Source organism: Xenia sp. Carnegie-2017, unplaced genomic scaffold (genome assembly GCF_021976095.1).
Source record: "Xenia sp. Carnegie-2017 unplaced genomic scaffold, XeniaSp_v1 HiC_scaffold_24, whole genome shotgun sequence".
Lineage (NCBI taxonomy): Eukaryota > Metazoa > Cnidaria > Anthozoa > Malacalcyonacea > Xeniidae > Xenia > Xenia sp. Carnegie-2017.
This window is the reverse complement of record NW_025813487.1, coordinates 2,418,922-2,432,202: the sequence shown is the minus strand read 5'-3', so window position 1 is coordinate 2,432,202 and position 13,281 is coordinate 2,418,922. Positions and strand designations below refer to the sequence as shown.

At 37.6% G+C, this 13,281-nt stretch overlaps 1 protein-coding gene across 1 annotated transcript; it reads left to right on the top strand.

Moving 5' to 3' along the window:
• Positions 1 to 8,374: 8,374 nt before the first annotated feature.
• On the top strand, positions 8,375 to 11,683 carry LOC124451299. The gene is made up of 2 exons (XM_047001920.1): positions 8,375 to 9,730; positions 9,953 to 11,683. The coding sequence occupies exons 1-2, from the start codon at positions 8,375 to 8,377 to the stop codon at positions 11,681 to 11,683; spliced, it is 3,087 nt and encodes a 1,028-aa protein (XP_046857876.1).
• The last annotated feature ends 1,598 nt before the right edge of the window (positions 11,684 to 13,281 follow it).

Below are 13,281 nucleotides of genomic sequence, written 5' to 3'. Positions count from 1 at the left end.
TGCAGCTTGGCATGCGCCTGAAAAAGATCCACAGGGCGCTCCGCTTTGATCAAAGCCCATGGATGGAGCCCTACATCCGGAAAAAAACAGAATTCTGGAAGAAGGTAAAGAGTTACTTTGAAGTCAACCTCTACAAGCTGCTGATCAACAGAGTCTTCGGCAAGACGATGGAGAACCTTCGAAAGCGTATCAATGTGAAGCTGCTTCGGCCAAGCGAGACTGAGAGATTCCGCAAACTTATTGCCAAGCCGACATTAAATCGGCATCTCATCTTTGGCGATGTGGGAGACCTCGCAGCCGTTCACATGAATAAAAGCAGTCTGCTGCTCAACCGGCCTGTCTTCGTGGGTATGAGCGTTCTCAACCTCTCGAAGCATCTGATGTACGATTGGTACTAAAACCATCTCAAGGTGCAGTATGGGTCGTCAGCAGAGCTCCTCTACACCGACACCAACAGCCTTGTGTTGGAGATCCAGACTGAGGACGTGTACGCCGACATGAGGCGCAACGCTGGTCAATACGACACCAGCAAATATCCCAAAGACCATCTGCTGTTCAGCACAGCTAACAAAAAGGTGCTGGGGAAAATGGAGGACGAGTGCGCTGGGGCGCCTATCACTGAGTTTGTGGGACTCAGGCCTAAGATGTACTCTATCTTGAAAGTCGAAGGTGTTAAAAAGGCCAAAGGTGTTGAAAAGGCCGTCGTGAAAAAGCATATCAGTCACGCCCAGTACAAAGAGGCGCTCTTCGAAGCAAAGCGCTTCCGCCACGGTATGGATATGCTGCGCAGTCGTGGGCATCAGATCTTCGGCGAGCATGTCAACAAGACATTGTTGAGCCCGCTGGACACGAAGCGCTGGATCGCGGCCTTTGGGATCTCTACCCTAGCATACGGGCATAGGGAAGCTGGTGCACAAATTTGATGTGTGACAAATGAGAATCAGAAAGAATGAAAGGAAACGTATATATTTTTCCTCCAAACTTATTTCAGAAATTGAAACTAAGATGAACTCGGACCTCAGACAAGTTTGTGATTGGTTGAAACTTAATCAACTTACTCTTAACATCAAGAAATATCAATTTATGCTAATAGGTAGTAACTCGAGACTACGTAGAATCGATTCCATTATTATTTTAGCCGATGGTAAGCAACTTAAGGAGGCAGAATGCTTTCCCTACTTCGGATTAATTATCAATCAGAATCATACTTGGGAGGATCATTTTGAACACATGCGTAATAAGATAAACAAGAAGCTAGGGCTTTTGCGGCGCATCAAGTCGTGTCTCCCACTAAGCGCTAGGATAACTTTCTTTAATTCTTTTGTTCTGCCCCTTTTTTACTACGGCGATATAATATGAGGAGACCGGGGCAACACTACACTTATGACAGAGCTACAGATCCTTCACAATAAGGGTGCACGAATCATTTTAGATCTTCCCCCTACTGCTTCCGCGAGCGATGCACTTTCAAAGCTCCATTGGAAACCCTTAGAAAGGCGGAGAGCCGAGCATCATGCTATTTTTATGTTTAAGGTAGTTAATAACCTTTTTTGTACACTTTCCACTGCTGTTTTAACAGTAACTATCATAACTATAATACACGATCAAAGCGAAATATCCGCAAATCATTCGCACACATAAGATGGGGGCACTGGATAACAATAAATTTTGCAGCGGACTTTTGGAATGCCTTATTCCTTTCCCTAATAGATGTGCCCAGCTTAAGCCAATTTAAGCGTGGTATCAAGAAAGCACTATTTTAATAAGTTTCGTTTTTAGCATGTTAATTTTCAAATGATGTAGTTTTATCTTCATATTTTTCGATTTGTATTCTTTTTCTTTTTATTTTAAAGTAGTTATATTATATTTAGTAACTTTTAGAGGACCCCTCTGTAAAGCACTTTTTAGTGATGTTGGCATCCTCAATAAAGATTAGCTATTATTATTATTGTTATTACAAGACAATAGTGAAACCAGCAATGATAAATGGTTTAGAGACAGAGACACTGCGATAAAACATGACATAGAGCTGGAGGTTTCAGAGATAAAGATGCAGACAATCTCTTTAAGAGTTAAACTGTCAGAATTCGAAACGAGCATGTTTGGCATGTCAGATGTTTTAGAGACAAAGTTAGAGAGGAAGGCTAAGGTGTTTTGGACAAGTTCAAGGCTAAGGTGTTTTGGACAAGTTCAAGGCTAAGGTGTTTTGGACAAATTCAAGGCGAAGGTGTTTTGGACAAGTTCAAGGATATGATTTTGAGAATATCAATAGAAGCTTGCTGAATTAAAGCTGCCAAGCAATACACCTAAAGGAAGACCAAAGTGGAGGTGCATGGAAAAATTTTACAGATAATGAATATTTAGGTAGAAAGATACTGAGTTTAGAACTGCAAGGTAAGAGATCTAGAGGTCAATAATAGAGGAGGTCTATTATGCATTTAAATTGTAAATAATGAGTAGATAGGCAGAAAAACTAAACATGGTACATTTTTTCGAAGGAATGATAAAGATATATGAAGAAATATTAAGCATTTTTAACTTATAAAAAGTTCAATGTTCATCACAGTTTGTTACAGCCTTTGCCATCACAGTTTGCCAAAAGTTCTTATTCTTTGCTTAATTCTTATTTTTGATGTTTGAAACATTTACCTTTGCTTTATTTACATTTTTTAGATAAAAGAAAATTAATCAATGAAAATTAGTAACGAGAAAATTAATATGAAATTAATACTGATTATCTTAATTGTTATTAGCCATGAAAAATAGTAACTACAGCCCACAAATGTCACGCCAAAGGTGCGTTCCCCACTAGGGTAGTCCAGGGGCATGCCCCCAGAAAATTTTGAAATCCAGAGCTTGGAAACAGCTTTTCCTGCGATTTGGAGGGCGAATTATTTGTTGTACAATACGTTATAAAAACACGTTTTTATTAGCTGCATTCTTAATGTGGCAATTGTCAAAACTGCAACTAGTTAAAAATGTCGTACTCTTTAAAAAGCGGCTCAGAGAAAGGTTATGCAGAAGGCAATTGTCCCCTAAAGCATAATGAATCAAACTTATCACTGCCCCTGCATAAACAGAAGAAATTTGGATTAGCACAACAATAGTAAACGATATTTCCTTAAATGCATAGGGAGAGATTGTCCGTAGCATTCCACTATTTAGTTTGCACTTGTTTAGATTGGGGCAGGTTTTTTCTTTGTTGGACAAATAGTTCTCGTGCTACACTCAATTAAAATCATAAAAAAAACTTGCTATTTGAGTCGCTCGGTTTCCCGGTGATAGACTGGAACTACGCGGTCATTTAAGGAAAGCGTTACGTCATGTAAGTAACATTTCAGCATTTGATATGCCTAATCACTGTATAGTTGCTGGCTGTTCTTGCGTTCCTTGCCATTGGATGCAACCATGATAAAGTAAGAATGTTTGGACTGATTTATAATTTCATGTCAGCAGTAGTAGATGCGTAGTAGCTCCCACCGACAATCTTGCATTTGTTCTTTGCATAAAGAAATTTTACGTCAAAAACCCTTGAGATGATAGTAGGGTATAAAAATGTTTAGAAGTTTTACAATTAAAAACAAACAATGTTAAAAACGTTGACTTCGTAGCTAAATGCAGCTGCATTAGGTTTACATGAAGTACACATTTATAAATTCACCCATTTACAAATTTATAAATTCAGAGCATATGATTATTAAGATACTTGAAGGTTTGCCTCAGGTAAGGACCAGAGCTTTCCCGATAAGCAAGTTGCAGTAAATATAATTCAATCTGCCGTATTTACGTACTTTGTACTCCTTATTCTACACGTATATGGAGACTGGGGGAACCGAGAAAACTGAGACGCGCCAAAAAAGAAATTTCTCGTTTACTTTTATATAGATAAAATATAAGTTGAAAAACAAGATTTATTAATGATACATAATGTCTTAGTCATACATAAAGATTGAAATGAAATAACAAGTAAATAGCATGAAATATTTTGTTAAAAGAATGTGCTAACAGTATCTTTTTCTCACTTCACAGACTTTAAAACGAAAGGAGATCAGACAACATATGAATGACACTCCAATTAATCACGTGAGCCTCTTGTTACGATACGTTATGGCATTTGTTATACAGCTTGGTAACTTTTTACTACGTCTAGAGTTTACCACTCCATTGCGAAGACTTGTTGAGCAAGTCACTGTTGTTCGTGCATATTACTTTGAAAAATTTGTGATGTTAGATTGCAAAATTATAGGTCTGGAAAGAAGAATTGAGTGTCTCGAGGGTCGTGGTGGTAGCAATAGTTATAACACCCAGTTGTCCCCAGAGGTTTCCTTGTTGCGTGAAAGAATTGCAACACTTGAGCGACAAGCCAGAGACGATTTTTCCACTATACAACGGTTTCGTGAGCGTTTAGATCAAAAAGACGAATCAATAGGGAGAAACATGGTGAACATTACGAACCTTGAAGCACAACGTGAAGAGCGCGCACTGCGATCAAATCATTCACAGCTATAATGGTACGTTACTTTGGAGAATGGACAACTTCAATCTAAAGCGATAGGACGCCATTAATGGTGTTAAGAATGCCTGGTACAGTCCACCATTTTACAGTTCTCAATATGGTTACAAGATGTGTGCTAAGATCTATATGAATGGTGATAGTCGGGGAAATGGAACTCATTTATCTTTGTTCTTTGTTATCATGAAAGGCAAAGCTATTTTTAACAGTTTCTACTTAAGCTGCCTCAAAAATTGGAAATGGATTTTTGTAGGTATAAAATCGGCTGTCCAAGAATGTTTGGTAGCATGCAGATGATCGCAAAAATTGCGTTAAAATTGAGATCATGTAATTTGATTTCTCTAGAGGCATAATATCTAAGATTACAAAATACGTCATGTGACTCGCTGTGCTTTTTGGAATAGATAGGATTAGAAGTTAGATGCAAGTTGGAACAAGTTGTTGAATAATGTAGAACATAGTATTAAGAGTATAAAGCCAAAAATTTTTATTTTCAATTCACCAAAAAAGCAGACTAAAGCTTACAATTGTTTGTGAGATGCGATACTTTTTAGTTTTTTTGATCATGTACGAAAATAAATGGCGATAGAAGGGAAAAGTATGCCTTGGGGTTTATTAAGACTTATATCATATTATAAAACTTTATATTTTGTATGATATTATTTCTTGCTGATTACGATGCTCTACAAACATGGTCATTTCAAAAGATGATCACAATGATGTTAATGGGTCAAGGAAATGGTGATCACATGATTAATGCTTTTCATTCAGATCCTCAAAGTTCCTTATTTCAGCGACCAGAGTCTGAATTGAATCCATTTGGACTGCCGCTTCTAATTTCGTCGATAGAGAGTTTAAGCAATCTTCCGTTCATTAAAGAGAATACAATGTTTATTAAGTTAATAATTGAGTGAACAAAGAATCTAAATACACTCGCTCCTGCTTCTCTACCTTAAACACTGAAAATATCTCAATTCTCTATCAATCTTAAATTAGCTTTATACTTAGGCAAACGCAACCCGACCTAAACATGTTGCAAACAACTCTTCTAGTTCTTTCACGTAATTTTCAGTTGTCTATACAAAACGCTATTTGTTGTAAAGCACTAAATAGTGTTTATATAAATATTTTTTGTTTTCTTCTGGTCAGCATATCCTCATTAAAGGAATATACAACAGTAGGGTCACTTCGCTGTGCAATTGGCTGCTGTATATTTAACTAGTTTACTGGCTGCTCTTTGCCATATCGTCAATCCTTTTGGTCACAAAATGCAATTTACTGGCTGCCAATATGGTAATCACTTGCGTAATAAGATATGCGTGGCACAAAAAAACTCAATGGAGTGGCTCTGCTCTATGTTCTCTATACCGTGGCATTGTTATGAAGTATGTCCCCATGTTTACTTTGTAACACGGGCTCAAATGTTCGTTTGGTCATATCATATCTACAGTTTTGTACTATTGTCATTTTATTTCATTATAATCGAATTTTTCTACATTTGAAGCGTTTTCTTTCTCAAATTATTTCATAGCACAAACAATATTTACAAAGAGTCATCTTACGTGTGTTGTACGTGTCTTATTTTATATTCACTCTTTATATAATTCATTAGCAATGAAGATGGTTTGAAAGAATTTAGACTATATTTTGATTAAATAACACCTCTTAAAATATTTTTGTGTTCACCTTAAAACCTGTGGTTGGGATAATGTGATCGAGTGATGTAAAAAGGAGGAAGCAATCATCGACATATCGTCTGTAGATAACAGGTTTGAATTTGTGGGGACAGTTTTTCATTAAGTTTTGTTCAGGGAAATACATGAATATGTTGGCAAAAAGAGGGCCAAAGGGACTTTCCATAGCATTACCATCAATTTGGTGATATAAGCGGTTGTTAAACATAAAGTGGCAATTTTTAACAGATAGCGTTAGTAGATTACTGAATTCGGTGCGGGTGAGTCCATGAAATTGTTTATGGTTAGTAAAAACAAGATCACAGATGACATTGATTGTTTCATGAAGGGGAATGTTGGAGAAAAGAGAAGTTACGTCAAAACTAGCCATAACAACTTTGTTAGAGTTTATGTTGGTGTTAAGTATTTCTTGTACGAAGGAGAATGAGTCCTTTATCATGAAAGAGTTTTAGAGAATGCTGTTCGGCGTCGTATGTGGGTCAAACCAAACGCAACTTACATACCAGAATCTCGGAACACTTTGGGATCTCTACTTCGACTAGAAAACGCTATACTAACCCATTAATGTCAAGTATTCTTTCTCATAGTAACTCCTTCAACCACCCTGCTTCGCCAGACGATTTTAAAATCATCTCATCCTGCTCCGACACATTCGAACACCCAAGGCAGCTCCATCCCTCTTAAGCTTTTCTAGTCTCAACACCTCACCCAAAAAATACATCCCATCACACTTACACATTCACAGTAATCTGATACCTCAAACTATGTAAATAGCTTGACATTATAACTTTTCATTTTTGAATTTTAATTACTTTTCTTACACTGAAACAATCATTACTGACTGATAATCACTTAATTGAAAACAAGGCATCTTAGGCCCCGTGCACATGTAACCGGATTCGTTCGTATCCGCAAATATTTTGTTGCGGTTACACTTATCGTCCACATGCATCTAGCGAAGACGCCAGTGCCTTTTTAAAGAATTTTTACTTGAAAGCGCGATTCTCTTACAAAAAATTTCCATTTTATTGTATAATTTATAGTAGTTAGCAACCGAAGTACTTGCCAAAGTAATGGTAGATCTGACGTTAGCGCATAAAAAATCTGGGACACTTTGCACCCCTGAGTTGGCCTTCTGTTCATTTCCTATTCTGTGCTTTAACGTTAGTCAGGTCCGTTTAACTTTGTAGAGATGAAATGTAAGTACTGTGTATTTACTGGCGAAGTAAGAAATTTATGGAAGAAATCAACAGGTCTGGTTATAATCTTTGTAATGTGAATGGTTTTACTATTCGCAAGTAAAGGGTTAAATTTAAAGTGGTAAATGTGTTCTGAAAGGACGGTCCATGATATCTGTACTGTAAGGGATAAATATGGAGGTTACACCATGAATGGATAATATAAAGTTATTAAAAGAACATTGTATAGCGTCATTTGTATGTGTGAAAATTTACATTGAGGTATAAAAAATGACTACATTCTATAAAGATGAAAAGTGGAGAATGAAAAAACATGATCCAGGTTTTATAGAACTTAAATGAGTTCATAGGTGTTAAATTTTGTTTAAAATAATATGAAGTTATTATGAAGGATCACGATGGTCTGTTTTTACAATTTGAGTACAAACAAAAGAAATGATCTTTAAACTAGGATATTGTGACCAAATCTTTCAATCTTTAGTTGTCAATATAAGAAACAACGTATTGACCTCATTCAACGCGCTTAAAGAAAAAAATCGTTAGAATCTTACGATTTCTTTTGTGTTTTAATATCGTTATGCAAAAGTACAATGCAGGATGTTGTAGGATAGGTTAGGTTTCATCAGACCTTAATGAATTAAAAAACTGGACTTTAATTTTGACCAAATCTTCATACAATCTTGCAGTCATATTCTTGATAAGTTAAGGTTGTAAGAATGGTTTAAGGGCGTTCAGATTGATTTCACCAACATCTTCTAGAACAAAATTATGATATTAGCGTTATTTAATAGGCTAAATATATTTAATTAATAAATAATTGAAGTAATATCACAGAAAAATGGTCACTTATTACTAGCATTTCATATATATTAATGTAGGGAGAGCATAGTTCTTTTGTTTGGCAACAATACGTTTTGTTTTTAAAAATTAGATTTCATAGTTATCCGGTAATTTGTAAAGTACAAACAATGAAAGGGCAGATAAAGAGGTTGTCGAATGAGCCAACATTGTTGAAGGAATATGATAATATTATAAAGGAACAGCTAGAAACGGGTGTTATAGAAAGGGTAGATGAGTCTGAACCTGAGATAAATGTTCATTACCTTCCCCATCAAGCCGTAATACGTAAAGAGGCCAAAACAACCAAATTGAGAATTGTTTATGACGCATCGTCAAAAGAGGGTAAGAGAGGGACTTCTTTGAATGACTGTCTTCATGTAGGACCACCACTAACGCCGTTGTTGTTTGACATATTAATCAGATTTAGGGAGAGCAGAGTGGCCTTGGCAGGAGACATAGAGAAAGCCTTTTTGAACGTAGAAGTAGACGAAGCAGACAGGAACTATTTGAGATTTTTGTGGGTGAGAGATGCGATTAATGGTAATTTAGAGGTTGTAGTGTATAGGTTTTGTAGAGTAGTGTTTGGACTAAATGCATCGCCCTTCCTGCTTAACGCTACGCTTAGACATCACATTGCGCAATTTGCAGAATCAGATCCAGTGCTTGCTCAGAAATTGAATGAGGGGTTTTACGTGGATGATCTAGTTTCGGGGGGCAAGAGCGCACAGGAAACAATCGAGTTGTACGAGAAAGCGAAATTTAGGATGTCCCAAGGCGGATTTAAGTTAAGAAAATGGCTTACGAATGATGGAAACGTGCGAGCGCTTATAGAGCAACGTGAATGCGGAAACAAAGTGACGACGACTACAGATTCAGACGACGAGACATTCACACAATGGAGTTTGGGGGCTCTAAATAACAATGACTGCGCAAAAGTCTTAGGTATAGGCTGGGATTGTGACAATGACCTGTTTACGTTTGATCTACGAAAGTTTGTAGAAGACTTAGGTGATAAGACGAAACTAACAAAGAGAAGCCTGCTAAGCGCATTAGCAAAGATATTTGATCCGTTGGGTTTAATTAGTGCCGTTATTATTTTGATGAAGATTTTGTTTCAACAATTGTGTGTTGATAAGGTTGATTGGGATGACAAAATAGAGGGTAAGCACGCAAAGATATACTTAGAGTGGATTGAGGATTTAGTTAGGGTTCAAAGAATTAAAATTAATAGATGCGTTTACAGTGAGGTAATCGAAAGGGTCGAGTCGTGCGAACTCCATGGATTTGGCGACGCAAGTGAGAAGGCTTATTGCGCAGTAGTGTATTTTGTTCGTCGCACAAGCTCTACCGTTCATGTAAAATTATTGGCAGCGAAAACTAGAGTTGCACCACTTAAGAAACTGACGATTCCACGTTTAGAGCTTATGTCTGCGCTTATGTTAGCTAAATTGGTAGAGTCAGTAGGGAAAGCTTTAGAAGGGCAGGTAGGAAAACTGAAGACAAGATATTGGTTAGATAGCATCACTGCTTTGTATTGGATTCAGAATAGAGGTGAATGGAAGCAGTTTGTGAGACATAGAGTGAATGAGATACTATCATTGACGAGTAAGGAAAGCTGGGGGCATTGTCCAGGGGTAGAAAATCCTGCAGACCTAGGGAGTCGCGGGGTGTTTGCGTCAAAGTTAGAAGAGGATTCAATTTGGTAGAATGGACCAAATTGGTTGAGCAGTCTAGAGCAGGAATGGCCTCAGTCTGTAGTGAGTAAGACCGAGGAGAGTGTTCAAGAAGAAAGAAAGGGGGCTGTGTTAGTAGTAGACGCTAGTGAGAAATTTGGTATAGACCAGATTATCTGTATAGATAGATACAGTAGGGTGGAAAGGTTATTTCGTGTAACAGCATGGGTTGCACGGTTTGTCAGGAATTTGATTGCTAGGATCAAAGGGAAGAATGAGGATTTGACTTTCACGGAGTTAGGGAGTCAGGAGTTACAGAAAGCAGAAAGACTTTGGATAAAGGCTTCACAGGACAGGTTAAAGAAGGAAGATAAGTTTAAGCAGTTAGAGGTACAGCTCAACGTAGTAGAAAAGGATGGGTTGTTAAAATGTCAGGGTAGGCTAGCAGAGTCAGATTTGGAAGAGGAAACAAAATTTCCTACTTTACTACCAAAGGAAGGTCGATTGACAGAATTAATAGTTGAGCACAGCCACAGGAAGGTACATCATAGTGGGGTAAGGGCTACTTTGGCTGAGATAAGGTCTAGATATTGGATTCCCCAAGGAAGACAAAGGGTAAAATCGATTCTCAACAAATGTATCGTGTGCAAGAAATTAGAGGGTAAATCATACAATAGACCTAGCGAAGCAAACCTTCCAGCATTTAGAGTGGAGCAATCAGAACCATTTTCGAAAACAGGGGTAGATTTTGCAGGACCATTATATGTGAAGAATGCACCGGGGGGCACAGATAAGGTTTATATCGCATTATTTTCATGTTGTGTAACTAGGGCCTTGCATTTAGACTTAGTCAAAGATTTGTCTGCGGATGAATTTGTGAGATGCCTAAGACGATTTGCAGCTAGGAGGGGGACCCCATCATTAATGGTGTCAGACAATGCAAAAACATTCAAAGCAACAGTCAAGACTTTAGAAAACCTCTATAAAAATGAAAGAATGCAAGGGTATTTGGGAAACAATAGGATAGAGTGGAAATTCAATCTAGAAAGAGCTCCCTGGTGGGGTGGATTTTTTGAAAGGATGGTTAGGTCAGTGAAGAGGTGCTTGAAGAAGGTACTAGGGAATGCGAGGTTGACATTTGACGAACTACTGACAGTATTGGTAGAAGTTGAGGCAACACTAAATTCTAGGCCATTGACTTACACGTACGACGAGGTGGGCAGTGAACCACTAACTCCGTCGCATTTGGTGACAGGAAGAAGGTTGTTGTCCATGCCAGACGATGTGTCTGGTGAAGAGGAGTCTGATGAGGGTTACTGTAAAAAACGGTATCAGTATTTGAGTAAGAAAAAAATACATTTCTGGAATAGGTGGCGAAAAGTGTATTTGGTTGATTTAAGAGAGTTTCATAAGCAGGACAAAGACAATACAAATAGGGTAGTGCAAAGGGGAGATGTCGTGACTGTTTATGAGGATAATGTCAAAAGGGGAAATTGGAAAACAGGTGTAATAGAGGAGTTGTTTGTAGGAAAAGATGGTGTGGTTAGAGGCGCTAAGGTTCGGTTAGCTAGGAACGGTAAAGTCGTTCACCTTAATCGTCCCGTCCAAAAACTCTTTCCTACCGAGTTGAAGCACGACGAAGGCGAGTGTGAGCGAGAAGAGAGAGAGAAAGGACTGAAAGGAAGGAAGGTAGAAAATACGGGCAGACCCAAAAGAGCTGCTGCTCTTGATTCTGTCTGGAAGACACAGAATATGCTTGATTAGTGGGACTAATCAAGGTGGGGAGTGTGTTGTAAATTGTCATGTTATGTTATGTAGAGTGTGACTGTGTCATATTTTTGATACTAAGATATAACGGATATTATGTTTATGTAAAATGTTAAGTCATATATTACTAGACAAATAGGAAAATACGTATATAGTTATTAAACTGTGGTTTCAGTGGAAATCCTGTACGTAAATTTAAAATACTTAGGAACACTTTTTCTACCTAATGTGGCATTGCGGTAGGATGTAGGTAATGACGGTACTCCATAAACGGAATGGCGTAGTGCAAGTCATGCAAACGCCCAAAAATTATATCCTAATAATTATAATATAAATATAGCTTGCAAGCGTTGGTTCGGGAGTTCGGAAAAGTTGTAGTTGTTGATGTATAAACTGGCCATACAAATTTGATGAATTAGAGTTGTATTACAGAAGGCAATAAATTTCGAAACGCAGTTGTAAGATTGACGGCTGTCCGTAATCTTAACGAGATCAAATTAAATCATTCCGTATCGCAAAGAACCAACGCTTGGAACGGAAAATCGTGCACAAAACTGTAAATATCTTATTGAAGTGTCAAAATTATATATTCAAAATACAGTCCCATCGTTAGTGTGAAGTTTTAGAGCAGTGAACCAGCACTTCGCGCAGATTTTGCGAAAAGGACTCAAACACCTTAAACGAATATGATAAGATAATCAAAGAGCAGTTAAAATCCGGAATAATAGAGAAAGTGGTTGAATTATAGAAACCAGAGTATAAATATATTATATTAATCCTAACACGGTTTTTAATATGCACATGAAAAACATGTGACATGGACGAGATTTGAACTCGCACCTTTGAGTCCGCCACTCTAACTGTTGAGCTATCAAGCTCACAGGGATTGGAGACGAGTCAAATCTCTATTAAACTGCGTATGGACGAGAGATTCTCGCCACTATAGCAGTTTACTGGATGGCACCATGTTTCGACTTTATTCCAAAGCCATCATCAGAGTATAAATTTAATATATTAATCCTATTGTTTTTCATGTGTATATTAACTACCGTGTTAGGATTATTATATTATATTTATACTCTGATGATGGCTTTGGAATAGAGAAACTAGAGAGAGTACAACATCACGCAGTAGTCAGAGAAGAAGCAAAAAGTACCAAGGTTAGAGTGGTGTACGATGCGTCTTGCAAGGAGAGTAAGAATAGTGCGTCTTTGAATGATTGTTTGCATGTCCGTCCGTCTTTGAATCCTTTTCTTTTTTGATATTTTGTTGCGCTTTAGGGAAAAGCGTGTTGCGCTTGTTGCGGATAACGAAAAGGTTTTTTTGAACGTTGAGGTCACTAAAAAAGACCGCGATGTTTTACGATTTTTGTGGGTAGGCGACGTAAATTCTTGCACTGTTAGACCAATGGCATTCCGATTTTGTCGAGTTGTATTTGGCGTGAACTGTTCTTCATTTCTTTAGAATGCGACACTTCGTTACCATTTTGATAAATTTTTTGAACGTGAGGGCGACTTTGTTCAGAAACTTAAAAATAGTTTATTTGTAGATGATCTTATTTCAGGAGATAAAACTGAAAACAATGCGATAGAACT

Coding starts and splice junctions, on each gene's coding strand:
- LOC124451299 (XM_047001920.1), top strand. CDS start 8,375: ATGAAAGGGCAGATAAAGAGGTTGTCGAATGAGCCAACATTGTTGAAG. Junction 9,731..9,952: donor GGAAAGCTTTAGAAGGGCAG/GTAGGAAAACTG, acceptor TCAATTTGGTAG/AATGGACCAAATTGGTTGAG.